The sequence below is a fragment of the Colobus angolensis genome, unplaced genomic scaffold, assembly GCF_000951035.1.
Source record: "Colobus angolensis palliatus isolate OR3802 unplaced genomic scaffold, Cang.pa_1.0 Scaffold68, whole genome shotgun sequence".
NCBI classification, from domain to species: Eukaryota; Metazoa; Chordata; class Mammalia; order Primates; family Cercopithecidae; genus Colobus; species Colobus angolensis.
Genome location: NW_012120487.1, coordinates 3898812 through 3923116, shown reverse-complemented (window position 1 = coordinate 3923116; position 24305 = coordinate 3898812). Strand labels below are relative to the sequence as shown.

The 24305-nt window shown below is 40.2% G+C and overlaps 2 protein-coding genes across 2 annotated transcripts in view; one reads left to right on the top strand and one right to left on the bottom strand.

The window, feature by feature from the left end:
* Positions 1–9827: 9827 nt before the first annotated feature.
* On the bottom strand, positions 9828–23658 carry CDKN2C (cyclin-dependent kinase inhibitor 2C (p18, inhibits CDK4)). Its single transcript, XM_011926247.1, has 4 exons — positions 23600–23658; positions 14556–16527; positions 13958–14097; positions 9828–10575 (listed from the first exon to the last, which is right to left on the bottom strand). Exons 3-4 carry the CDS (start codon positions 14084–14086, stop codon positions 10198–10200), a joined length of 507 nt encoding a protein of 168 aa, XP_011781637.1. The 5' UTR covers positions 14087–14097; positions 14556–16527; positions 23600–23658; the 3' UTR covers positions 9828–10197.
* A 589-nt stretch (positions 23659–24247) lies between these two features.
* Positions 24248–24305, top strand: part of FAF1 (Fas (TNFRSF6) associated factor 1) — a 535277-nt gene continuing 535219 nt past the window's right edge. Inside the window, exon 1 of the mRNA XM_011926246.1 lies at positions 24248–24262. The gene's annotated coding sequence lies outside the window, so the exon portion shown is untranslated. The remainder of the gene's footprint in view (positions 24263–24305) is intronic.

Below are 24305 nucleotides of genomic sequence, written 5' to 3'. Positions count from 1 at the left end.
TGTTACTCAGGGTTATGGTCACCTAGGATGGGTTTTCTTTTTTTCTGATTAATATAATTAAATCTAGGTCTCAGGAAACCTGTAGGTTTATGACCTTTCAAGTTTCCTATATTAGAGTTTGAAGTGATTTTATTAATAAATATTATTTGTAAATATTACAACTCTGTAAATATTATTATACCCATTTTTCAAATACAGAAAGTAAAGTTCAGAAAGATGAAATGCCTCTTCCAAGGTGTGATACATAAGTACCAGAGTTAGAAATAAGTTTATTTTGCCCTGAAGCCATTCACTATTCTATACTACTTATTATGGATCCCATTTTGTAATGATTATGAAACTCCTTGCTGTTTTTCTATTCTTATTTGTATCAGAGTATCATCATATTTACTTATTTCAAAATAATGAAAGAGGTATCTTCCAAAATACCTGCTTATGTATGATTTTTATGTTTTCTGTCTATGAAGTCACTTTCCATTGTTCACCTGATACATTTGTTAGACATAAACACCTTCAGAGGTTACATGCTAGAAAAACAAACATTTTGAGGTAGCTTTTCCTTTTTCTTCTCAGTAAGGAAAGGTTTCCACTGTAGGACATTCAAATCCATATCATTAGCCTTCTACAAGATTTTCCATAATAAGGCTGCTTTTGGGTGCAATCTGTACCACACACTACTATGCACTTGCTTACACCCTGCTTACTTTCCAGTTGCTTTAGTATGCCATATGTAAACTTTATTTACCCAAATTGTTTTTTAAGTTCCTTGAGGTCAAGCATGGATTTTCTATTACTGTGTATTCCTGTAATAGCTGCAATTTATTAAAGGCTTACTGAGTACCAGGAACTTTGCACACATTTCATTTATTATTTACAATAACATGGCAAATTAGGTATTACTACCCCCATTTCACAGATGTGGAAAGCCTCAGATATAATTAGTCCCAAGACTGTAAACCTATTAAGTGACCATAATGATGGGTCCTTAATATGTGATTGTTGAGTTGATGGATTTGTGGTAATTTTCCTGAAAGATCTTTCCATCTGGCCACAGTGCAATAGAAAAAGACACCAGTTTGTATCCTTGTGCTATAAATTACTAGCCTGTGACTGTGGACAAGTGACTTAGCATCATCAAATCTAAGTTCCTGATTTGTAAGATGGGATAATAAAGCCCAATCCATGAAGGAGTCTTAAATGTTAAACTAGATCATACGGATGCAAAATAAATATTGATTTATTAACTTGCTTGCTTATGTGTTTCTTTTCTTTCACTGAAATATACACTGAATAAGTGAATAAATTGAGAAGTACCAAGAAAAGACACTTATCAAAGTATTTTTTGTATAAATATGATTTAATAGCCTTCAAATTATGATAAAATTCAATGTAATTAAATTTTTTTAGCATTCTTCTATGCTAACATATTCACAACTACATTAAAACATCTTCAGATCATCCTCTCAGATCAATTACCATCACACTTGTGAATGGAGACCACTTGTTTTTAGTATGTTCAGATTCTTTCCCTAAATATCTAGGATTTTATTTCCTCCGACAATACTGGATAGGAGACAGTAATCTTTTAATTTAATGGAAAGATATTTAAATGCTTTTTTTTTTACCACTCCTTTTCCCCAAATTAGTACATGATTTTTGTGTGAGGTGATTTTTCTGTCAGGTAATTTAGTATCATTGTTGTTCCATAGCTTGAATTTTATGTCGGATATTTCAATCTGCTTTCTCTTCAGCATGTTCTGTTGCTGAGTAGAGAAACCTCACAATGGCCATAGACTGTTCTACTGTTCAAATTCTATGCATTTAGAGTCAAAACAATGATATAAAACATGACTTTACTGTAGAAATGATACATTAATTGTATATTGATTTTAAAGATAATATCTTTGTTTGTGGAAAACAAAAAAGTGCTACTAAAAATTCCCAGATCTCCATCCTGGTAATTCAAATCAGAATATTTTCCTTAGAAGACACTAATCTTTAAAATTCTTTTATGTTGGTAAGCCAAAACCTCTACTTGCTGATCCTAGGGCATGGTGCAAGATCTTACAATAAGGTTTGATGAACCAACAAGTATTCTGTAGTACTTCTTGAAGAAATTTTAAAAATTAGAATATTAATAAGTTAATATTTATTGTTTATAGACAGTAGTCATATATTTGAAGAACTGTGCATTTTGAACTTTTAAAATATGATAAATAAGCCTTTTTAAAAGAAAATGAAAGCAATCATTGATCTTCAGCTGATGTTGTTATGTACAATTATCTATTATATTGCCAAATTAATATTTTCTCTATGACATCTGTGATGTCCCTCTGGACTAAAAAGACATACATATATTCTTTCTGTTAACTGTCTTTATACAGTTATTTGCTTTTCCATTAGGTGCATGGTATATTTAAACAACTGCAGGCGATTTATACTAGCTCAGAGTCATTTTGATTAGTCTTGAGTAAATTAACTAGCCTTCAGTCAGTTCAGTGCTCCCTCCTATGTGGCCCTACTCCGGCTTCACATTGAATAGTCCCTCAGTCTAGTCCAGATGTCCAACTGTATCCACTCACCCTTTCAGAATGATGTTGTGTTTGCTATTTTTAGATGGAATATGTGTTTGCTGTATGTTAGTAAAACATGTAAATTATGTATGCAATTTATACATGATATAAGTAGTGTGTTTTTCTACTATGTGTTTCAAAAGCATTATCCAAATGAAAACGATAAAAAAACTTCCCACAAAACTGGAAAATGTTCCATACCAAGGAAGTTAATTTGTTTTTATTTACCATTGTGATATAATGAAGGAAAATTTTTTGGTCTTGTTTGCCCTGCTTTTGGATTCTTGGGCAAATGTCTTTTACTGGTCTTTTTTTGTCCTTGCTTTTGGATTCTTTAGCAAATTGTCCACCATGTAATTAATATTAAATTAACCTACAGGCATTGCTATCTAAAACATTTAAAATATTCATTATTCCTCTTGTCACTATCATACTTTCTTTTCTAATGTCTGAAATTTCTAAATTGCAGATAAGTGGCTTTTTAATATATTTGCCTCATGACAAGCTTTTGAAACATTAACTTAGGTAGAATGAGGACCTGCATTGGTGTTTTCAGTGCTAAGATTTTAATTTATATCTTTCCCAGGATCATTAATTAAAATGATTTAACCTGTATCTAAAAAATTATCAGCTTATATTTCTTTAGTAGATAATAATTTGCCATCTTAAAATAGTAATGTGAAGTGAATTGATAGTATTTGTTCCACTCAGTACTGAACTTCAGTAAGAAATATCTTAGCACACCCACATATACATAAGGATACTCATATAGGACAGGACCAACAACATTATTTTGATTAACTGGTTAGTATCAACTATATACTTATGGATAAACATAGCAAGCTTTAGTCCACATACAAAGTGCAAAATGTAACTATAAAATAACAATATAATTAAAATATGTAATTTACCAGTAGGAGTAATTTATTTTTAAAAAATTGCTTTGGATTTCATATCATAGTCTTTTCCTCATATTTTTCTGTATTAACAATTTAACATTTTCTTAAAATGATTAGTCTTATCAATATGACAAATTAAAATGTTGTTTTCTGAAGATCACAAATTAAGATTTTCCAGATCTTAATTCTATGCTGAAAATGTTAGCATGTGTTGAAATGTTAAATATTATAAAACATTTCAACTAATTTATATGCTAAACATAAATACACAATTGATGTAACCTAATGTATACTTTTTTTCACTTAACTTTATTTTAAATACAATATAGGCTGAATGCTTTTTCACTCATAGGCCTATGATAAATTTGAATTAATGGGGATAATAACTACTTTTTAGCATCATTAAATATGACTTCAAAAGTTGAAGTAATGTTTGTGAACAGGCAAATCTATGGCTGAAGAATCAGGAATAAAGAAGTATTGGAAACGTCTATCTACATGCTATTTTTGTTCATCACCTAAAATGTGGAGACAAAAAAATATACAGAGACATTTTTTTAAAAAGTGGAGTGGACAGCCAAAACTATAGGTGATAGTAGAGTGAAATATTTTCTAAGCTATTGTTTTTAATTATGTTTTGAAAAAGAGACTCTGGAGTGATCAATTACTTTTATATCTCATGATGATTATTAAATGTTATCTTTCATAGTTAAAAAGCATACCACAGTATACAGTATTGTCTATGTGAATACTGAAACAAGGAATATTATCCTGTTAATCATCAAGTACTGATTATTTAACAATTTCATCCTATTTATTCTTCTAATATATGAGCTTTTATTTCATCTTGAATCATCACCACACTATAACATTATTGCTGATTTGCAAATTAATTATTCTAGGCCTTTCAAATGTTAGTATTCATTCACAGCTGTTCCAAAGTTTGACAAAAATAAGAATACATGTTCATTTTTAAATGGCTTGTATAGGTTTGGTGTGAAGTGCCTGAATTAGCAGAATCGGTATCAGAATGTTGATATATCACTGAAGACAGTTACTTTTTAATAAAATTATTGGAAGGAGAAAACCATGGAACAAGAATTCCCAAAAAAGTTCCAAAATGTAAGACAGGATATACTGTTACATTAGTTGTGCACGGAATAGCCAAATTATAGAATAATTATTCCTAAAAATCAGTAAGTGTTTTTTTATTTTAGAAAATAATGTTTCCAAAGCATAAATTTTAAACTCAGGACAAACTTCTTTACCAGCCAGTTGTGCAGACTGTCCACTGAGAAGGAACAGGGAGTGGACTGTATTTTAATAGAGTTGTGATAAATAATTTAGTTGCATTTCTAAATTAAAAATTCAACATTAAAAAATGTTGGCAGTTTCCTTTTTATGTGATCTTTCACTATTCATACAACTAATCTGAAAATCTAAGACATATAATGAAAATAAAATTCGCATGATACTGCTTTATATGGTCAAGATAAAGTATCAGCTTTTTCTAAGTAACTAAGAGTAGTTACTTCTGTCTCCAAAGATGTCCAGGAAGATTTTTGAGTTTTTCATGCATCAGTTTCAGAAACTGTCCCATTATTTCCACGTTAAAAGACAATATCACTTTAATTATACCAAATTAAATGCGTATGAAGTCCTGATAAATTATTTCTTTCATAGTATTGGTTGCAAGTAGCATTTCTTCTTAGTGCTCAAAAGAAATGACGTGTAGTTGGATAAGGATTGGTGGTTTTTTACTTCCTCCCCCAAAGTGCTGATGTTTTTGGCTGGTTGTTTTTTGTTTTTGTTTTTATTTGGTGGTGGGGGGAGACATGAGAGAAGAGAAAAAGGCTGTATTTAGAATTATTGAACAGGCCTACACTAAAATTCTTCCTTGTCCGATGAGGATGAGGGCTGGGGGAGAAAGGTGAGGTGGAACAATTGAAGTGTAATAGTATCTGTGTAGTTTTTTTAAATATACAATCTCTCCCCCGGTCTCCGGTCCCCCTGCTCCTATGTGCTGGTACCTCTGGACGGTTCAGAAGCCATTTTAGAACTCAGGAAGCAAAATATGTGAGTTCCACTGTGCTTCTGCAGGTGCTGTGGTGGCAAGGATAACCTTTGCTCGCTTGCCGGGAGTGTAACCATGCTGTTATTTAATGTCTTTGAGGATTAAACACACCACAGAAAATTCCAAACCCACATCCTAACACCTGAAGCTCGCACAATGTTTCTAGAGCAAATGACAAAACATTTCACTGAAACCTTAATTTAGCAAGTTTGTGTCCAGATCTGGGGATTTTTAAAAAAATTGTTTTGAGGCGTCGCTGATGATCCATACAGTATTCGATTTTCAAAACTATTCTGGGTTGAAAAAAGACCCTTTTCTAGGTGTTTTGCGCACCCGAGCCCTGCAGTTCCCGGTGTTTCGGGAGGAGGGTCTTTCGGAATTGAACGTGCATTTTCAGTCCTGGGTGTCTAGTAATTTATGGGGTTGGGGGGAGAGACAAAACCACAGGGCAACTTCCCGAATAGTCTGAGGGGCTAAGAAGCCAGAGAGGCATTTGCCTTCTCGCAACTGGACGCGAGGCTCAGAGCCCGGCTGTCCTCAGCTGTCATGGGGGAGGGGAAGGGAGTGCTGGCATTGGCGTCGGGCGCCGTTTGCTCAGCCTCCCCGCCGCGTCCCGCCGCCAGCTCACCTCCGCGTAGAGCTAGGCACTCACCGGCCCGCTGGCCCTTGCTCCCTGGCCGCCCTCCCGCCCCGGTCCTCAGGCACAGGTCGCCAGAACCGTCCAGTGGGATGGCTGCCGCCTCCTCGGGGACCGCTGCCTTAGGGCCAGGACTGGGGTCGCCTGGCCGCCCGGGGAACACGCAGCTCCCGGGGCGCTGCGCCGGCGGCCGGGAGGCGCTGGCGCCCGCTCCCCCCCCCGCCCCCCGCTCCCGCCTCCTGCCCGCGGCGCGGTGCTCCTGCTCGCCCCGGCCGGCCGCGCGGCAGCGCACACACTCACTCCGAGGGCGCCTCCAAGGTTACCCGCGGGTGGGGGCTGGGGCAGAGTCCGGCCACTGGCCTCCTTCGCTGCTTTCTTATCGCCGCGGCCCTTCTGCCGCTCCAGGGCCACCGGGATCCAAATCCTAACGCAGAAGACGCTCCAAAGTCCGGGGAGGGAAGTCAAGCTGAGAGGCAGGCCGGCATCTGGGCTGGGGGCGGCCTTAGCTGGCTTCGGGTGCCCGGACAGCCGGGTCAGGCGAGGTCGCGGCAGGAGGGGGCTATGGCTCTGGCGGGCGCGCTCTGTACAGCGCAAGCTGGGCTGGGGGCAGCGCGCGGGGGCTGCAGGCAGCACCGAGGCGCCCGAGGCGCCCCGGGCCCGTAGGGGGCAGAGACAAGCGGGCGGCCAAACCTGCCGAGGAAACTAACTAAATAAAAGGAGACTGTTATTTAAGGCGCGGAAATTTGAAATATTTGGACAGGAAGAGAAAAGAAAAGAAACCTTAGCGAGGGAGGGGGAAAAAACGCGAGCTAACGGTTTTGAAGCTCCCCCACCCCCACCCCGGGCTTTTCTGCGCGCCCTAAGGGAGCTCTGGGCTCCAGCTTCCTCACTAGGGCCCAGGGAGTTGGAGCTGGAGTCTGGAGGAGTGACAGAGGGACAGAAAAGATGTCTTCGCAGCCCCTCTGTGGAGGGCTTGGTTGGCTATGGGCAGACCTTTACCCGGGGTCTCAGGTGGGAAGTTTGTTTCCTGCCTCTCACTAGGTTCCTGCGTGGATCTGTTTTCATGGGACTGCCATATAAAAGCAGAACAGTCTCCAGAGACCGAGACAGGGACTTTCCCCGTAGCCTTTTGATGAAGGTTGCTTAGGGCATCCAGGAAGGCTGTGAGCACGACCTTTTCTTGCTCCAGCACTGTGGTTGCCCGGCGCCTATCGACTATTTACTTCTACCCCCGGCAAAAGCCGAAAGCACCTTTTTGGGAACTGAGATTTCGAAACCAGTCCTGAGCCACTGACTCCATCCACAACGTTCTTTTGATCAATACGATAAGGGAAATATATCATATTGCTTTCTCGGGACAGAATACTTCATCTACTTATTATTGATCAGTCACCCATTGTGGTGTGTGTGTACATGAACTCATCACACCGTTGCAAGATGCATAATGTTTATCAGAAAACTTAATTCACTACCAAAGTGTGATAAAAGACACTTTGGTTAGCAGTTCGGGGACCAGAACTTGAGCCGAGGTCATGTTAGTGCCCTCCACCCCAGATGTAAGCCTGGTTTCAGCTTACTGGGCAAAGGCTGAGCCCAAATTTCCCGATGTGGATGCGGACGCAGCGGTGAAGAACTGAATTTGAGAGCGCATCCTCTACTTTGTATCCTCCATCCTTACAACAGCGTCGTCCCCTGGAGCTCTGGACACTACATTAGTTAGCACTTGCATCCCCACTCTCTGCATCTGAATAAGTTCAGACCCCTCCCTCCTAACCTCAGGTCGCTGAAAATAGGACCCGAGCAGCACCGTTTCATCCATCCTATACATTTCGGCATGTTCAGGAGGCTTACAGAATATTGTTGAGGTTTTTGAGATTGAATAATGGCTTTTCATATTTCCTAGAGGGGACCACATAACTCATTTCTAAAATACTTAGATTAGCAAAGCTACTAAGCTACTTCCTGCACAGAGCCAGAGTAATATGGCGATGTTTTAATGCCTAACAAATTTTAGACTGATGAAAAGATAGAGCATCCTCTCCCTCTACCGTGCTCCGACCAGCCGAGAACAAAGCAACTGCAGAAGTACTCTTTCGCTTTATGAACGTCCTATGCTTTTATATTTGAAATCTCTAAAGATAAATTTTATTGTAATTAAATAAAGTAAATGCCGACACATGTTGGATGCTGTGAAGTCCATTAAACTGGATTTTAAAATCATGACCGTCCATCTTTACAGTTGTAACTTGTAAGAGGGTTTTTTTAAAAAAATTACTTTCAGTTAGTGTTTTGTTCAAAAATATTCGTCTTATTAAAGTAGAATATTTTGCATATTGACTCAATTTTAAAATCCAAAATGTGACACTTTTACTTCAAAACCACCTCAATCTCTATTTTTTCATAAATAAGTGTTTTAAGTTTGTTGCCATCAAAAATAAATTTATTTAGTAATTTGTGGTTAAAGGTGTCAGATGATGAGGTCTTTTTGCACTTAGGGAATGTAAATTTTACTGCAAAATTAAAAGGATTAATCTTTTCTTTCTATATTCTTTTATACTATTATGGAAGATAAATTATTGAAAACCACTTGCCTGCAACCCAGCCATTCCAATCCTTGTTAGGTCAGGCATCAGAACCATGTCCTTCAATAAACCTTGAGGCATTTTGTTCTTTTTGGAGTGAGGGCAGAGAGCTTATGAAGTAGGAGGGAACTTTCACATAAAACATCTTTGATCATGTGGGAGATGATGAACAAAGTATGTATGAATTTGTAAATGATAACTATTGAAATACGTTGTTGAAAAGTGTAAATTAAAATGACCGAGTAGTAGATGCTGGAAAATTGTCTTGGAAGTTTAATATTTCTACTTCCTTAAAAAATTTTTTTAGGTAAATGTATGCCTAAAAATATTGTATACTCTTTTACTAAAAAGTTTTGTGGCAATTAAGTACCATTTGTGGGAGTGGCTCATTTATTATTTTTAAAGTTTCTACATTTATTTTTCTGCAGATCCTAACATAGTTATGACCTTTATATATAATTTATACATTTGTCTCGCTGTTTTTCATTCCCTAAAATTTGATATTTGCACTTTAATACTTAAACATTTTGTAATTTTACATTTCTTACACTCAGGGAGAAAAAGTCTACATTACACTTAGTGTATTTACGATATAATTTTGGGAAATGTATTATTTAACCATTTGCCTCATTTTGTGATTAAAAACCCATTAGTGGTAAGCACTTTTAAGGTGGCATTTTCTTTTAAAACTTTAGAACTAAAATATGTTTTCAGATTGCTACTTCTGAACTCTGTCCTTCAACTACTTGACTTGATGTCAAGAAAAAGGGAAGACTGGACATTAAGGGAAATTCACACTAAAATTTCAGGCTTAATCTTAAAAAAAAAAAAAAAGTCCTTATTTTGTTTTAAAGCAGAAATACTAGGCACCAAGGTGGAGAGGACATGGGTAAAGGATGAAAACAATAACTGAATCATCAAGAGAGTATGTCTAGTTTTCCAGTTGGTCTACCTTTTCTACTGTAAAGACTTAAGACATCAATAACTTTTAGTACAGTTCTCCTTAACAAGTGACAAGTTGTGTACAGGTTCTAGAGGTGGGAAAATCACAGAAAAATGTTGTCCTGTTTTGAAAGTGTTTTAATTAGGCAAAAGAAGCATCAGGACAAACCATTTTAAAAACAAAGTCTTCAAGATGGGTGTTGAGATTGGTAAAAGGGGAAGCAAGGGAAAAGCCAAGGAAAGATAAAATATTCAGAAGAAAGTCAAAGCTATTTGCAATTACATGTTAGAACAGATTTTGCAGGTGAAAAAGGTGTTGCTTAAATATATTCATAAACCTGTTATAAGATTTTCACTTATGCTGTTTCAGAAAATTTAGCTGCTTAAAATATGACAGAACGGCATTTTAACAAATGACTTAATTAAAAGTCAGGAGAGCTACCCAGTTAATTGATAAAGTAGAGGCAACGTGGGGGAGCCCTCCCCACATTTATTGAAGATTTGTGGCTCCCCCAGCCCCGTTTGCCTGCATCAGGCTAACAACCTCGTTCCTCCCATAGAGCCTGGCCAAATCACAGGCGGTGTCCCCCTTATGGTTCCGATGCCCCACATTGCTGGCCGTGTGCTTCACCAGGAACTCCACCACCCGGAGGTGGCCTTCTTTGGCAGCCAAGTGCAAGGGCAGGTTCCCTTCATTATCCTCGATGTTAACATCAGCTTGAAACTCCAGCAAAGTCTGTAAAGTGTCCAGGAAACCTGCTCTGGCCGCATCATGAATGACAGCGAAACCAGTTCGGTCTTTCAAATCGGGATTAGCACCTCTAAGTAGTAGTCTCCTGGCAATCTCGGGATTTCCAAGTTTCATAACCTGGAAAAGAAGTAGAAATGGTAGAATCCTTCAAGTGCTCATGCTACAGAAATATTTTAAAATATCTGCCTGTCCATCCATTTATTTATCTATTTATTTTTGATGGAGTACTTGCGGAAGACCCATAGCATGGGGCTTGAAGGGGTCAAATGCAGAAAAGTGCTAGTAGGTGAAAGTAGAAGTTGAGCTTCTAAAAATCAAGCTTCTATGATGGAACGTCTTAAATGGGTCCAAAAGTAGGATAAATTGATCAATAAGATAGAATTTGTGCAACATGTATAGCATTTGCTAACAACTCAGTTCTCTATGTTCCATGAAGAGTTGTGTAATTTCACGAATTTATTAAAATAAAAGAAATGGAATTTGGGATTTAAATAAGAGTCTCCTTCTGTTTGATTGTTCATGCTCATAAAATGTGCCTGTGGTATTAATTCTAGAAAATCATATGTGGTTAAACTTTATTTTCTAAATAGCTACTGCAAACAAATAAGGATGTTGAGTTCTTTAAACCAACTCCATCAGCGAGTGTAAAAATGATGTCTTAAAAATCCAGGCCTGATATTTTCTTAAATGATCAATTTTTACAAGTTCCCTCCAAACAGATATAGTTCCAAATTTCCAAGCATTTCTTTAAAAATGTTTTTTATTTGCAAGTTATTTAGTATTGGCTACTAGGTGTATTCAATGCCTAGAATCCTTCATTTTAAGTTACAAAACATTACTGATGATTAAGGTGTTAAATAAGCCACAGTGTTCTAAATTGTTTATGATATCAATTTATATAAAACTAAGTTCCTGATATGCCTTGTATCACAGTAGGAAATTGTTGTATGACAACTGTTCTTGAAAATAATGAAATAGTCACCCTATTACATTATATACTGTTCCTCAAAGTTCTGACAAGCCTCCTGATTTTCAAGTGAGCAAAAGAAGAAAAAATAAGATATTTAATGGGTGTTTTGGGACACGGACAGCCTTGTCTTGTGGTTTGAGCTCATTTAATAATCAACTGGTGATCCTGTGTTAGTTCCTTTTTCAGTTACTATCAAGCATTTAAAGAATAGCTGTTTGTAAACTGCCAACATTTTAAAAGTCAGAATGTGGTATTACCACTTGATATCAACATACAAATAATTCACATAACGAAGAATATTTACTATTGTTTGAATATGTTTCACTCTATCAGTGGTCTGTTATAAAATATCTTGTAGAACATCATGCAAACATAAAATACATATAATTTAGTTGTGAAAAAATATTACTTTCATTAACATGCCACATATTTTCAGCATTTACACTGGTTTATTTATATTTAGGTATATTATAATAATCTAAATTATAATAAATATCTTATATAATAGACACTCAATGTTTATGAAATTAAATGCTAATGGAAAATACAAAGTCGATCTATCTTTTTTAAATGTTTAAAAAATCTAATCACACATTAAATAACATAATAAAATATATTTAGAATGAGTAATATTTTGTAAATGCAAACTATATAGATGGACAAGATATTAAGCTCCCCTGTTGATAAAACTCTGTTGACTTTTAGCTCTTCCTTTGGAGCAGTGGTAAACAGTGATACATAATTTATATTTCAAGAACTTCAGTGAAACATACTTTTTGGTTATTAAAAATTGATACCACCACAACTGTCTCTAAAGATTTAGTCATATTTAAGGACCTGCAATGAGAAAAATAAGAGACAGATATCTTGGATCTTTGTAAAGCAAACATACGATTAAGGCCTTTGATATTAACCTGATAGAAAAATATAGGAAGGTGGAAAAGGCTTTTGAAATTGAGTTAAATAAACATAATTGTAGAATAAAATTCACCTTTTTTCACAGAAAATAATAGTAATATTGGAAATGGTTTTGAAGAAAGTTATTTCTTGACTTATGACACAACTTCAGTCAGGATTATACATAATGAAAACAAGCCTTGAAACTCCAGTTTCTGTGTGTGTGTTTCGTTATATGTACAAGGACTAAGCCACAATAAGTGGGTGTTAGTATCTTGATAAGTATGTTTAATATAAACAAGATTGCAAAGTTGTATTAAAAATGTTTGTCAAAACTTTTTAAAAGAATGTTATTAATTTCCCAGTCTTCCTGTTCGTCAAAAGTCCTGTGAAATCTTATTATGAACATGGGTTAAGTAGCTCATGCCTTGTGAAGTTTATATAATCTTTTGAGTTTTCTAAAAGAAGCTTTTCAATATATTAAATTTGTTACTTTGCTATCATCACTAAACCTGTTCAAAACTACTAGGTAGAAAAAGAAAAAAAGTCATTACTTAATGTAGCAGAAATAACAAGATAAATATTAGTATCTGTGCATAAACTTCCTTAATACTGAAATTTTTGCAAGGCCAGTGTATTCTGATTGAAAACGTACAGACTGCATGGACTTTGTTTGTTACTAGTATATCTCCTGGCACTTACATTTTTAATTCTTGTAACCGAAACAAAGCCCTCAAAAAACCCTCTCCCCACTGGGTTTTCAAAAACAGCTTCAAGTGTTGCATTTCTAAATAAGAATAGCTCATAAGAACATCATCAGAACTCTGATAAATTAACTATTTTAAACTATTTTGTCATTTTTCTGTTTCTAAGCCTTTCACCTAAGTTACATGATAACATTCAGAAGAAGAAAAAAATTATCAGGTACAATACTTGGCAGCTGGACATGTGTCAATTGTTGCCTGTAAATCTAATTACTGAAAATTAGAGCACACCACGGCATAATCGTAGAGACAAAGACACTGCAGCTGAGCTCTGATTAGAAAATTCAACTTTTTATTCCTCCCGACTCCTGAATGAGTGGATGGTATTACATTAACTGTGAAATGTACATCCTGTCCCGGTGCCCAGGCCACCCATTCCAAACGAGGAAAAGTCGTTTGTCAAAACTTGAAGCATTTGAAGGAAAAACACCCTCACCAGTAGTCAGGAAAATTAACGTTAAAGTCTATTATTGGGGGCAAAGTACGTGAAACCACTAATAGCAGTGTATTTCAAATAATAATCATAATAATGTGTTTACAGAGCTGTCTTTAAAAACAAAACAAAACAAACAAACCTCGGCCCTACAATGACTACTCTAAAATCCCCACCGTCACAAAAAGATTCCAAAAACTAAGACCAAATCTGGACCCCACTTGATATCAAGGATGTTATTGGATTTGAGGAGTCTGTTCAAAGTACGTCATTTTGAGAAGTTGCATCCACTTAAAGATATAAAATATGGCAACCAACTAGGTTTAAAAACAGTGAAATTTTATGTCCCTGAAAGCTTAAAAGCTGTAAATCTAGAAAACCGGGTCACGTAGGCAACATTATTGACTTGTTTTCCCCACCTCTCTGAATACCAACCTGCAGCGCAGTCCTTCCAAATCCATTTTGTGCATTGACGTTTACATTATTTTGCAACAAACTAGTAAGTTGCTCTAGGTCCCCCCTGGCAGCTGCGGACGCCAACTCGTTCCCCCAAGGCTCGGCCATTCTTTAGGGTCCTGACGATCAGGAAAAGATGAATTAGTCGTTTTTCTTTTTCCCCTTTCCTTTGCTCCTAACCAGGCTGCATGATGGCATCGGAGACTGACAGAAGGACTGGGATGGTTAATCTGGAGTAGAGCTTGGTAGTAAATACTAGTAAGATCTGCCTGCCAAAAGCCCGCCCCTCGATTCACACGTGATTATTCAGCAAAACTGAGCCATTGGAGAGGGGCTCCTCGCCTCGCTTTTTTAGCTTAACCCCTATGAAGAATTCTGACGACTCCACAGAGACACACACAGACACACATACATTCCTGGGTAATGACTCCGGACGTCAGATGTAGGCAGAGCTGTCACGTACCTACGCTACAGATCTCTGTGAGGAGTGTGTGTGGACACTCAAGGGACTATAGATCGGGGCAGAAAATACCGCGGAAGGAAAGACATTCGGGGGGAAGAAAAGGCATTCACCCACCCTTGTTCACGGTGGTGACTTGAGCCGTGTGAGGCAGAACTGCAGGGGCAGGTCCTCCAGGGGGCTCGGTTTCCATCCGTCTCGCCGAAGGGACAGTCCTGGGTCCTCCGCTGCTGGGAGAGCGCCGCGGTGGCTGGATGCTGACGTGCTCCGGGGGGTTAAAAGATGATCGCCAAAGGCGAAAGGGAGTAGCAGTTCCGTGGCCCTCAAGTTACAGGTCGTAACGACTGCCCAGTACTCTGGGCTTCTCCAGAAGAGCCTTTAGTCGCGTCCGGGCCAAGCCGTGGGCTAATGCCGCTCAGGAAAGCTCCGGAGCCCGCCCGCCAGGCAGCCGCAGCCCCGCCGAGCCTCAGAGGCCGTGGGAGCCGGGCTCGGCGCGCGTCTCCGGAGGCTGCCGGGCGTGCGGCGGGCCCCCGAGAAGCCCGTCATGCCGGCCCCGCCAGGTCCCGGGACTCCCGGCAGCCTGAGGAAGGAGGAGAGCGATGCGGGAAGCGTCTACGGGGCCCGGACTGCTGGGGCAGCTCGCGGCAGCATTGTGGCTGTACTGGGCAGCCCCCCGGGAACTTCCCGCCTACGACCGAGCTCGTTCAGGCTTTCTGTTGCAGGTACTCATTGAGCTGCTGCCGCCGCTGTCCTTTCCTTCCTTTCCCGGTTTTGTGGGAGCCTCCGGAGATGGGGAGAGTCCTGGGAAACGCAGGCCAAGTTCTGAGTAGGGGGAGTCGCCACAGTTCCAGGGCGCAGCCAGACCCGCCGCCGTCTCGGCGAGCGCTCAGCAGCTTCGGCGCCCGGTGCCACTTCGCCACCTCTCGCGGTCCCTGGCCTGTGCCCCTTTGCTGCGGACAGGGCAGCCGCCAGCCAGCTGTTCCCTGGAGCCGAGCCTGGCAGCACTGCTTCCTCCCTGGCCGCACCGCTCCCAGTGACAGTTTCTTTTGTAGCTGATCCCCCCCTAGATCGCCGGTCCCTGCTCCTTTCACCCCTACGGGCACTTGCGTGTCGCCCCCTTTTTTGCTTTTTTCCTTCACTCCCTCCCTTGCTGCTTTTTTCGCTGAAACAATTGCTGCTTCTGTTGCCTCTCAGGGAGGGTGCCGGTTTCTTCTCCCTTTTTTCCGACCTCATCAGCTTTTTTTGAAAAGAAAAAAATTGAGCGCTTTTTGAGTTGAAAAACCCGCCCCCATTTTAACGGCAGAGTTTTAAGGAGGCTCGGCGGAGTTGCAGCTCCGCGGAAGCGGGAAGGCCGGGCACCGCCCACGCCCCGCCCTCCGCCCTGCTGGCGCTCGCGCTCGCTGTCTAGCAGGCTCCGCCCGCCCGGCCCTGCGCGCTCATTCCCGCCTCCCGCTCGCCACCTCCTCCCGTCAAGTCTCTCGCGCCGGCTCCCTCCCGCCGGCTAGGCGGCCTGTCCCCAGCTGGAGTGGGGTTCGGCCCCGCTAAGCCCGGCCTGCCCTTCTCCGGCGGGCGGGCTTGAGTCTGTGACGCGAACCCCCAGCTGCCCCGATTCCTACGAGCGCGAGGACAGGGGTTTGTTATTTAAGACTTTGTGGAGGGCGGCAGGGTCTTCGAGGCTCCGCAGCGCAGGCTGCGGGAAGGCGGAGAGGGAGCTGGCATAAAGGGAGTCGTTCTCCAGCGCTAGCGGGGCAGGTCGGCCAGTCTCTGTGCTCCCCCGCCAGGCTCGCAAAGTTCGGGCGGCCAGGCTTGCGGCTGCTGCTGCCTCCTCTAGGGCGCGCGCTCTGTAAACTCGGCCTCCTTCGCTGAGCCCTGGGCCTCGGCCTCGCACCTGCCAGATCCACGCCCGACGGCCGCGGTGGGCAGGGGTGGCCGCAAGGGTGGAGGGAAAAATCTGGACTGCCACTAAGCACAGTGCTCACAAAAAGCAAGTCTTATATAGATTGAATTTTATGAAAACTTAAGACATGGCATAGATAAGAATGAACTCTGAAGCCTTAATTAATCAAGGACTAGAAACTGCTAAATAGTCCTGTTATTAGAGAAAAAGGAGAAAAGCAATTAAATTTAAAGCAAAATTTAAAATAAGTCGTGTGAAGTGTTTTCTGACAAAGCCATTTCTTTGTTGCCGAAGTTCTCTCACTACTTAGAAGTGGCTTGGTGTTTTGGGGGTGTGGGGTTGGGGAGGGTGTCTGTAAAGGAATGGTCTCTCTTCCTAATCCTTTATTTAATCATCCGACACCAATTTCCAGTACTTTTAACTTCTTCTTTTAGCTGTGTGAGATTAATTAACTATTGCTTTCTATATTTTTATACTCTTAAAAATATCCAACACGGTTGCATGATGCACCCAGTGGTCAAAATGAAACCAAGCAAAAAATGACAAGTCTAATTAGAACCGGCCTTTGGCAAGCGGATCCTTGAGCAGTATCTGTACCCTTCTTGAAGTACACTGAGAGTGTCAGCAACAAAACACACCAGGAACATCTGGATAATCATCCAGCAGCAGATTGACTGGTAGGTAGAGGGAAAGTTGAAACTGGGAAGAATCTGGCAGTGTTTTCTTTAACGTAATTGTTGAGAAAAAAACTAGAACTCTTTTCTTAGGTAACTAAACTTGAGTTGTGAATCAAATGAGAACTACAAAGAAAGAAATTAACTCTTTTTCTTACATATATGTGGACGTTTCAAATAGAAACATTTAAGATTCCATTTATACCAGTAAGAAATAAATAATAATTTACTTTTGATTACTCTGGGAACTGTATAATCTTTTCATACAGCCAGGGGGTGTGAGGACATATTAGCACTGTTGGCTGATAAGAGAGAACTGGTATTAGTCCAATTTATGAGGATTGCCTTCTAGCATTTATTATGGTTTCTTGCTTAGAGATAAATTGTAAAGAGGAAGAATCTTAAATTGTATGATTACATAAAGTACGGGTAAACGTGCTATAATTTTCATGAAATAAAGTACTTATTGCTGAACAACGAAGTAAAACTTATGATAATTTAAGATGTACACAGAGTTGTATTAAGATTTTTGGAGGCCCTAAGCACTGAAAAGATTTTGATGTTCTACCATCTCTTCCTAACCCCAAAATAAGAGAAAAAAAGTCCAACAAAGTTCAGATTTTTTTCCCATGATGGCTATTTCATTGGTTTTGCTGAGATATTAAATTATTTGGCAAAGTTTTTTTTTTTTTTAACAGTCTGGTTTTGCTGGTGCCCGGAAGCATATGCTTCATCTGCCTGTTGGGTAAACCAGAATTGGCATTGCAGAGCTTAGGGTCTTAGTTCAGAAGGCATACATAAGTATTACACAGTAACCCCAATGAAAATCTAGTATTTATTGAGGGCTAGTTCACTAAAGCAGATTCAAGGGTATCCCTACCCTCAAGAAGGTTATATTCTAACATGGCTTACAAGAAAAATTCATAGTTAAGTTTCTACTATATTGAGAGTGTTGCTTTCTCTTTTAACATCATAATGATAAGTACATCAAATACTGAAATACAGCCTTTATAGTTAGATATTAAATATTAACAGTCATGGAAACCTTGTACTCCAGCAGTTCATAATCATTTAAGGAGACATAGAAATGGCTGGGCGTGGTGGCTCACACCTATAACCCCAGCACTTTGGGAGGCCGAGGTGGGCGGATCACCTGAGGTCAGGAGTTTGAGACCAGCCTGGCCAACATGGTTAAACCCCAACTCCAATAAAAATATAAAAGTTTAGCTGGGTATGGTGGCTGGTGCCTGAAGAATTGCAGGAGAATTGCTTGAACCTGGCAGGCAGTGGCAGCAGTGAGCAGAGATTGTGCCACTGCACTCCAGCCTGGGCGATGGATCAAGACTCCGTCTCAAAAAAAAAAAGGACATAGAAATGTGATTTAGTCAAATTCTTCTGTGCTTTTCCCTCATTGACTCAAGTACGTACAGTATCAGATTAACTTTTGGAAGTGTGTATGTGGTATTTACCATTTCTTTAACTGGTCTCAAAATCTTCCTTTTTGTTGTATTTATAGATCAACAGAGGTGCAAAACAGACTGGGCACCCCCAGGCAGCCTTTTTTGTCACTTTATAATTGTGGCTTCAGCATTTTGTTTCTGAGATTCAGTGGTTTTTTTTTTCATATAGGTACTTATTTACGAAAATTTTTTATTATTTTTATTTTATTTTATTTTTAAGACAGGTTCTCACTCTGTTGCTCAGGCTAGAGTGCAGTGGCTTGGTCATGGTCATGGCTCACTGAAGCCTTGACTTCCCAGGCCCAAGTGACCCTCCTACCTCAGCCTCCAGAGTAGCTGGGACCAAAGGCATGCTCCACCATGCCTAGATAATTTTTCTAATTTTGTGGAGATGGGGTCTTCCTATATTGGCCAGGCTTGAAAGTTCTTTCTTTTGAGACAGAGTCTTGCCCTGTCACCAGGCTGGAGTGCAATGGTGTGATCTCGGCTCACTGCAATCTCCACGTCTGGGTTCAAGCCATTCTCCTGTCTCAGTCTCCTGAGTAGCTGGGATTACAGGTGCCTGCCACCCCACCCAGCTAATTTTTGTATTTTTAGTAGAGACGGGGTTTCACCATGTTGGCCAGGATGGTCTCCATCTCCTGACCTCATGATCTGCCCAACTCGGCTTCCCAAAGCGCTGGGATTACAGGTGTGAGCCACTGCGCCTGGCCTAAAAGTTCTTCTTTAAAGTAAGAACAAAAAAAGCCCAGTAAGCAACCCCACAGCTGAAAAATAATAGCAATAATTAATATTTGTATAGTGTTTCATGGTTATAAAATGTGTGTGTGTGTGTGTGTGTGTGTGTATATATATATATATATATTTTTTTTTTTTGAGTCAGTCTTGCTCTGTCACCAGGCAGAGTGCAGTGGTGTGATCTTAGCTCACTGCAACCTCTGCCTCCTGGGTTCAAGCGATTATCCTGCCTCAGCCTCCTGAGTAGCTGGGATTACAGGTGCGCACCACCACACCCAGCTAATTTTTGTATCTTTAGTAGAGACAGGGTTTCACCATGTTGGTCAGGCTGGTCTTGAACTCCCTCGTGATCCACCCACCTCAGCCTCCCAAAGTGCTGGGATTACAGGTGTGAGCCACCGTACCCAGCCAATGCATATATTAATATTTACAACAATTCTGTGAAGTGACTATGATAATAATCCCCATATTTCAGGTGAGGGAATTGAGGCTGACAGAAATTGTGATTTAAAGTCAGTAAATAGTAGACATAGGATTTGAACTCAGTTCTTGGGGCTCCAAACCTTACACTTTTCCATTAGTTGAGAGTCCAGGGTCAGCCACTAGTATCCTAAACAACATTAAATCACTAGATGAAATACATATGTGTAGTAGCATTAGCCTTCTCATGAATTACATTATAAGCAAGAAGTATTATTTAAGAAATGGGTTATCTTAACCGAAGAATCAAGGTTACCACTACCAGTAATAAGTCAAGTTGATAACACATAGCCCTGATATGAGGTAACAAGGACATATCACCTCTGCGGTATTTTACCCCAAATGCATAAACTCAGTGTAATTCTGAGAATACATTAGGCAATCCCAGATTGAGGGAGATTTTATAAAGTTCCTGACTCTTCAGAAGTGTCCACTGAGAAACTGTCACAGATTGGAAGAGGCTACTGAGACATGACAACTAAATGTAATGTATTATTAGACCATGGAACAAGAAAAGGACATTAGTGTAAAAATCCAAAATGGAGCCTCTAGAATTTAACTAGTAGTATTTAGCAGTGTTAATTTCCTAGTTTTGATAGATGTACCCTGTTAAATAAGATGGTAACATTAGAGAAAAATGGGCTAAAAGCATATAGGAACATGCTGTACTATCTTTGGAACTATTCTAAAATAATTTCAAATAAAAATTTAGTAAAATATAAATAGTATTTATTATTTATATTGGAAATAAGGATGATATAAAAGTTTCTCTTAAAGGAACATGGAGATTCTAGAAAAACATTTGTATTTAACTGAGGCTGAGCTCCATGAACTCCTACTGTGGGCCAACTATGAGAATAGATAAATTAAAATTACTTGTCTTTGCTCGTGCATGAACCAAATTTCCTTACATTTCTTTCTTTTGGTTTATGACACTTAACTGAAATTGTTTCTCTTAAGGATGGAATTCTGGAGAAGTAGAAAATGATGTTTTTCTCCTAATTCAGTATTTATTTTTCTTCCCTTCTCTTATCTGTAGTAGATAATTACTCTGGATGCTAGGTATCCAACCGGGAAGAGTCAGGCCATAGGGAAGAAACAGGGTCTTTGGGAACGGTATAAACTAAGCAGCATGGAAGGGAAATTGTACAGAGGCAACATGGTAACTGGAAAGAGCACTAATTTGACCTAGCCTTGAATCCTAGGTTTGTCACTTTGTAGCATGACTTTGAGCAAATTCTTAACTTGCCAGAGCAGCTTTATATTCTGTAAAGTAGTAGTTGTAAACATTAAATGAGATAAAGTTTGTAATGTATCTGTACATAGTAGACTCCCAATAAAAATTAATAAATTCAAAAGCATTTACTATCTGTTATGTTCACAAGACTTTGCTATGTTTGCACTATGGCGAATATAAACACACATGGCATAAAGCAGTTTATAATTTCAAACTTTCAACCTTTGGGGGAGATTAAACATACATATATGAAAACCATTAGAGAAAAAAATTACAGAATTTACTGGAGCACTAAGTTGTGTTGTAAAGCTAGTAAAAGCAGTGATTAGAAAGGAGAAAGATCCTTATTGGCTTAAATTTTAGGAAAAGGGTGGTCCTGAGAAAAGCATTTAGGAATTGGTATACAGAGTAATAACTAATATGTTTGGAGAGTTTTAAGGTTTATAAGGAATTTTCATCAGCATTTTATCACTGAACATTTAAAATCACAAGTTTTATTAGCCCAATTTTAGAGATAAAGAAATAGAACCAGAGAGCCTTTGTTAAAGAGCAGAGTTAGAACTCAAACCACAATTATTGACTATTAAATGTATGTTAGTTTGATACCAATATTTTATATTTTCCATGCATTTTCATAATTGCTTTCTCATTTATCAGAGGAAATAGTCCTGTGAGAAGCTGAAGTCAGAGAGATTAAGTGACTCATCCAAGTTCCCTCAGCTAATTATTTGGAAAAGCAGTATTAATATATGCCTGAATGTCTAGTGTGTTCATCCCATTGTTCTACATACCACATTGTTTTAATTTCCTGATGGAGAGAAAGGAAAGAAAAAGGGAGCAACATGGGATTTGAATGAGTTCCGAGGTACACATGCATCATCACAGAGAAAAACCCTCAACTTTTTAGGACTGCATTAATCCTTGGCCATATAACTAGAAACAATTATTCACCTGCCTTATACTGAGGGTGGTCTATATGAATGGAGTAACTGAATTGCCATATTTATATTATTGGTGCTGTGTTTTGCCTCATGATTCACATTTGTGCTGACTTTTGGAATTACTTTCTTTTTAGAAAATATGTATTTATTTATTTACTTTGAAACAGTTTCACTCTGTCACCGGACAGGGGTGCAGTGGTGTGCTCTTGATTCACACTGCAACCTCCGCCTCCTGGGTTCAGGTGATTCTCCTGCCTCAGCCTCCCAAGTAGCTGGGACTACAGGCACACGTCACCATGCCTGACTAATTTTTGTATTATTTTTAGCAGAGATGGGATTTCACTATGTTGGCCAGGCTGGTGTCAACTCCTGACCTCAAGTGATCTGCCCGCCTTGGCCTCCGGAAGTGTTGGGATTACAGGCATGAGCCACTGCCCTGGCCATGGAATTATTTTCTTAGGGATGAAAATTAAGCAAGACATTTTGATTCATGTGACTATGGAGGGTTCTATTATCTAGCTAATTCTGGTCTAAACACAGATCAATACTTAAGAGTTGTAGGCCAGCCTATTTTCACTTAAGAAAACACACAGAATAAACTCAGATCATAATACAGTGCACTTTTTTATATTCAGTGAAACTGAACAATTAAGTCATATTTCTGATTTCTCATGAATATATTCCCAGTTTATGGAGCCTAGGCCTTGCTGGGTGTAGTGGTATGGCTCACACCTGTAATCCCCACTCTCAGGAGGCTGAGGTGGGAGGATGACTTGAGCGCAGGAGTTGGAAGCCAGCCTGGGCAACATAGTGAGGCCCTGTCTCTAAAAAAGTAAATAAATAATACAAGTTTAAAAAATTCTTAAGGGAAGCCTAGGCCTTCATGCTATATGATGATTTCACTAGTTTTTATTTTAGCTCTATAGGATAAAATCACCAATCTTGTTTCACATTTTCAAGCGTTTACATACTTTCCAAAGTAAGTAAATGCCCCATGACAATCCAAAAGCTGTTATTTTCCCAAGTCAAGGACGAACAACTTCCACTGTCACACTCACTCTAACCTGGATGACAATTACAAACTGTCACACTTCATTGTACATAGTCTTTGGTTGTTTAGTTACAGAGGCTGTCAATTTCTGACCATGGGTTGAAACTTTAAATAATTGGTTAATATTCCAAAATAGTTTCTTATGAAAATAAGTAGGCTGGGCGCTGTGGCTCACGCCTGCAATCCCAGCACTTTGGGAGGTCGAGGAGGATCACGAGGACAGGAGTTCGAGACCAGCCTGGCCAACATAGTGAAAAATACATAATTGCTCTAAAATATGTCTCTACTAAAAATACAAAAAAAACTTAGCCCGGCGTGGTGGCGGGCGCCTGTAATCCCAGCTACTCTGGAGGCTGAGGCAGGAGAATGGCTTGAACCCAGAAGGCGGAGGTTGCAGTGAGCCGAAATCGCGCCACTGCACTCCAGCCCGGGCGACAGTGCGAGACTCCGCCTCTAACCAACTAACTAACTAACTAACTATGTTCAAAGCTGGATTCAAGTTTTACCCCATTTGTAAGATGTCTCAGCTTAAAAAAAAAAACAAATATAACTGCAGCAATAGAAAGGTTTTCCCTTTTTTCCCCCTTTGGAGCAACCCTATTAACTGAAGATTGTTATTTCTCTTAACTACCTTATCAATTAAAAAAAAATGCTCCTCCTCTTCTCTGGGACGAGATTTTTACCTTTCTCAGCTTCCTCCTCTTTCCTATGTCTACCATGGCAGTCTGGTTACTTCTGGGTTATGGAGTCTGAGGATGCAGACGTCAGGGAGCTTGGGACTGGGTGTGACAGTGTGGATTCGGTTTTGACAGGTTGAGCGTGAGAGACTATATGAAGTTGTATTTTGGTGAAACGTGGTAGAGAAAACGTATATTTCCGAAATACTGTTTGTTAGACGAGTTGTAAGCGTGTGTTCAGTTGGTTTGTGGGGCTGGTGTGTATTTATGTGACTAACCACGTGAGGTGCACAATCTGGTCCCCGCCTCACCTAGGGGGAGGCGCTATCCCGAGGCCTTTGCTTAAATCCAAACTGGAATAACCTGTTGCCAGACTTGAAGCTTCCGCAGCTGCAGGTTGCAGTCTCTGCAGCCAGCGCAGAGATCCTGGCCCGGTAGTCGCGCGCCCAGCGCTTGACAGGAGGGTGGTCACGTGGAAGCCGCAAAGCGGCGCTTTGCGACCTCGATGACAGGCAAAATGTGCGACAGCCGTGGCACTGGCCAACCAGGGGCGGAGGCGGTGGCCAGGGAGGAAGCGGAGGAGGCGGAGGCGGCCGCGGCGTTCGCCCGCCCGCTCGCTCGCTCGGTTTCCCCGCCCCCGCCGGGCTTAACGCCGCTGAAGGTAGCCGGGTGCGCGCTGTCGCAACCTGCCCTCATCCTGGCCCGCGACTGT